Source organism: Penaeus monodon, chromosome 25 (genome assembly GCF_015228065.2).
Source record: "Penaeus monodon isolate SGIC_2016 chromosome 25, NSTDA_Pmon_1, whole genome shotgun sequence".
NCBI classification, from domain to species: domain Eukaryota; kingdom Metazoa; phylum Arthropoda; class Malacostraca; order Decapoda; family Penaeidae; genus Penaeus; species Penaeus monodon.
The window spans coordinates 38,063,856-38,065,471 of NC_051410.1; the positions used below are offsets into that span (position 1 = coordinate 38,063,856).

At 41.1% G+C, this 1,616-nt stretch overlaps 1 protein-coding gene across 1 annotated transcript in view; it reads right to left on the minus strand.

Moving 5' to 3' along the window:
• LOC119589390 (annexin A13-like) overlaps nucleotides 1-1,441 on the minus strand; it is a 1,950-nt gene extending 509 nt beyond the window's left edge. The window contains exons 1-3 of the mRNA XM_037938005.1: nucleotides 1,426-1,441; nucleotides 564-737; nucleotides 1-183 (exon numbers count right to left, since the gene is read on the minus strand). Of these exons, the coding sequence (XP_037793933.1) occupies nucleotides 1-183; nucleotides 564-737; nucleotides 1,426-1,441 (373 nt within the window). The remainder of the gene's footprint in view (nucleotides 184-563; nucleotides 738-1,425) is intronic.
• Between the last annotated feature and the right edge of the window lie 175 nt (nucleotides 1,442-1,616).

The following is a 1,616-nucleotide window of genomic DNA, read 5'->3' on the forward strand; positions in this document are numbered from 1 at the left end:
CCTTAATGTCCTTCTCCAGCGGCCTCTGATACAGACTCTGGTACTGCAGCTTAATCTCCTGCATGTCCACCTCGCACCGGGTCACCACGAGCCGGATTAAGGCTCTGTTCCTCGTCCTGAAGCCTGCCATGGCCGCGTGGAGTTCCTGTGCGAAGAAGACCGCTTGGTTCTGTATGCACATGTCTGGTCGTGGGAGGAAGAGAGAGGGGATTGATAGGTAAATGGTATGAACAAAATAGATGAAAGAGGGAGTGGATGCAATGGTGATAAGAACTGAGTAAATGAGAGAACGGATCAGTCTTTAAGTTTAAGCTAATTGGTATTTATGTTCATGCATTATGTTACTATGACATTATCACGTTAGTGCATTATGCTGTCACGTTATCATTATATTAGTGCATTATTTAGTATTTGTGATAGGCCTATATGTCCACCTGGAAGCTCCAACTTACCCTAATAACACTTCTTATGATAACAGCGATAACAAATCCAACAACACGAACAATGGCTATCCTACCCATAACGCCATTCCTTCTAAAATCACACGAATGGCCTCCACTTACAAGCAGCTTTCATGGCGTCTCTCAGATCTCCGGAGAGTTCATCGTCGAGAGCCTCCCCCAGCGTCTTCCCAGCTAGCTTGTGGTACTCAGAGAAGACATCCCTCAGCTGCTGGTAGGAGTAGGATACCAGGATGCGGCGCAGTTCCTCCTCGTCTGTTCCTTTCCGGCCCTCACCTGTTAAGTCGAAAAGCAGGTAATCATTTCGAATCCTTTGTGTGTGATTCGGATCTTGTTTGTAAAAGAGGAAAGGTATTTGTGGTATTTTGTGCACGTGGGATTTCTGGTCTTGTTGGTAAGAGGAAAGTTTTGGTATTTTGTATACAGAGATTTACTTATGAGGTAGTAAAGTAAAGTCTTCGAAGAAGGAATGATAGTTAAAATCCTCTTCTTCTTTCATACAGACCAATGAAACCAACATAAACTGGAAAAAAAAAAACGTGTCTAGTGTAAGTTTCTTACTTGATTCCAACAGATTATTATATATACACTTTATGTTAATATGGGATTCGTCAAAAGGGATGGCAATTGGACAGAGTAAGTTGGGTTCAGCTGTTGTGCGAGCGAATGTAAAACAAAGTAATGAACATAATACCACGAGACTGGCAAGAGGAATGTAGTGATTTTGCTTTTTTTCTTGGTGAAGGTCACGGCTGCTGACGTTGGTATTACAACTTACATAAAATTTAGCATTTTATATGAATTGTCTCTATCATTTTATTCCGATTTACTGTATTACTCAACATCCATGAGAGAGAACAGCGTTCTGTGTGTAAAGATTTGAGTTATCTTCATGCGTGCGGTTACATAGCCATTGTTGATGCAGAAGGCACGTGAGGTTGATGCAAACACACAATACTTTTACTTGTATCTGGGTGCATTGTTCATCGATAACACGAGCTGATTTTTTTATGCTTTGTACAATCATGATTTTTTCAGGTCTGTTTCCACCCGAGATAGACAAACGTTACTGGCTTTCATGACAGTATATAAATATGTAAATATGTGACAGATATATCTCGGAAAATTGGCAGTGATTCGACCATGTTATCAGGA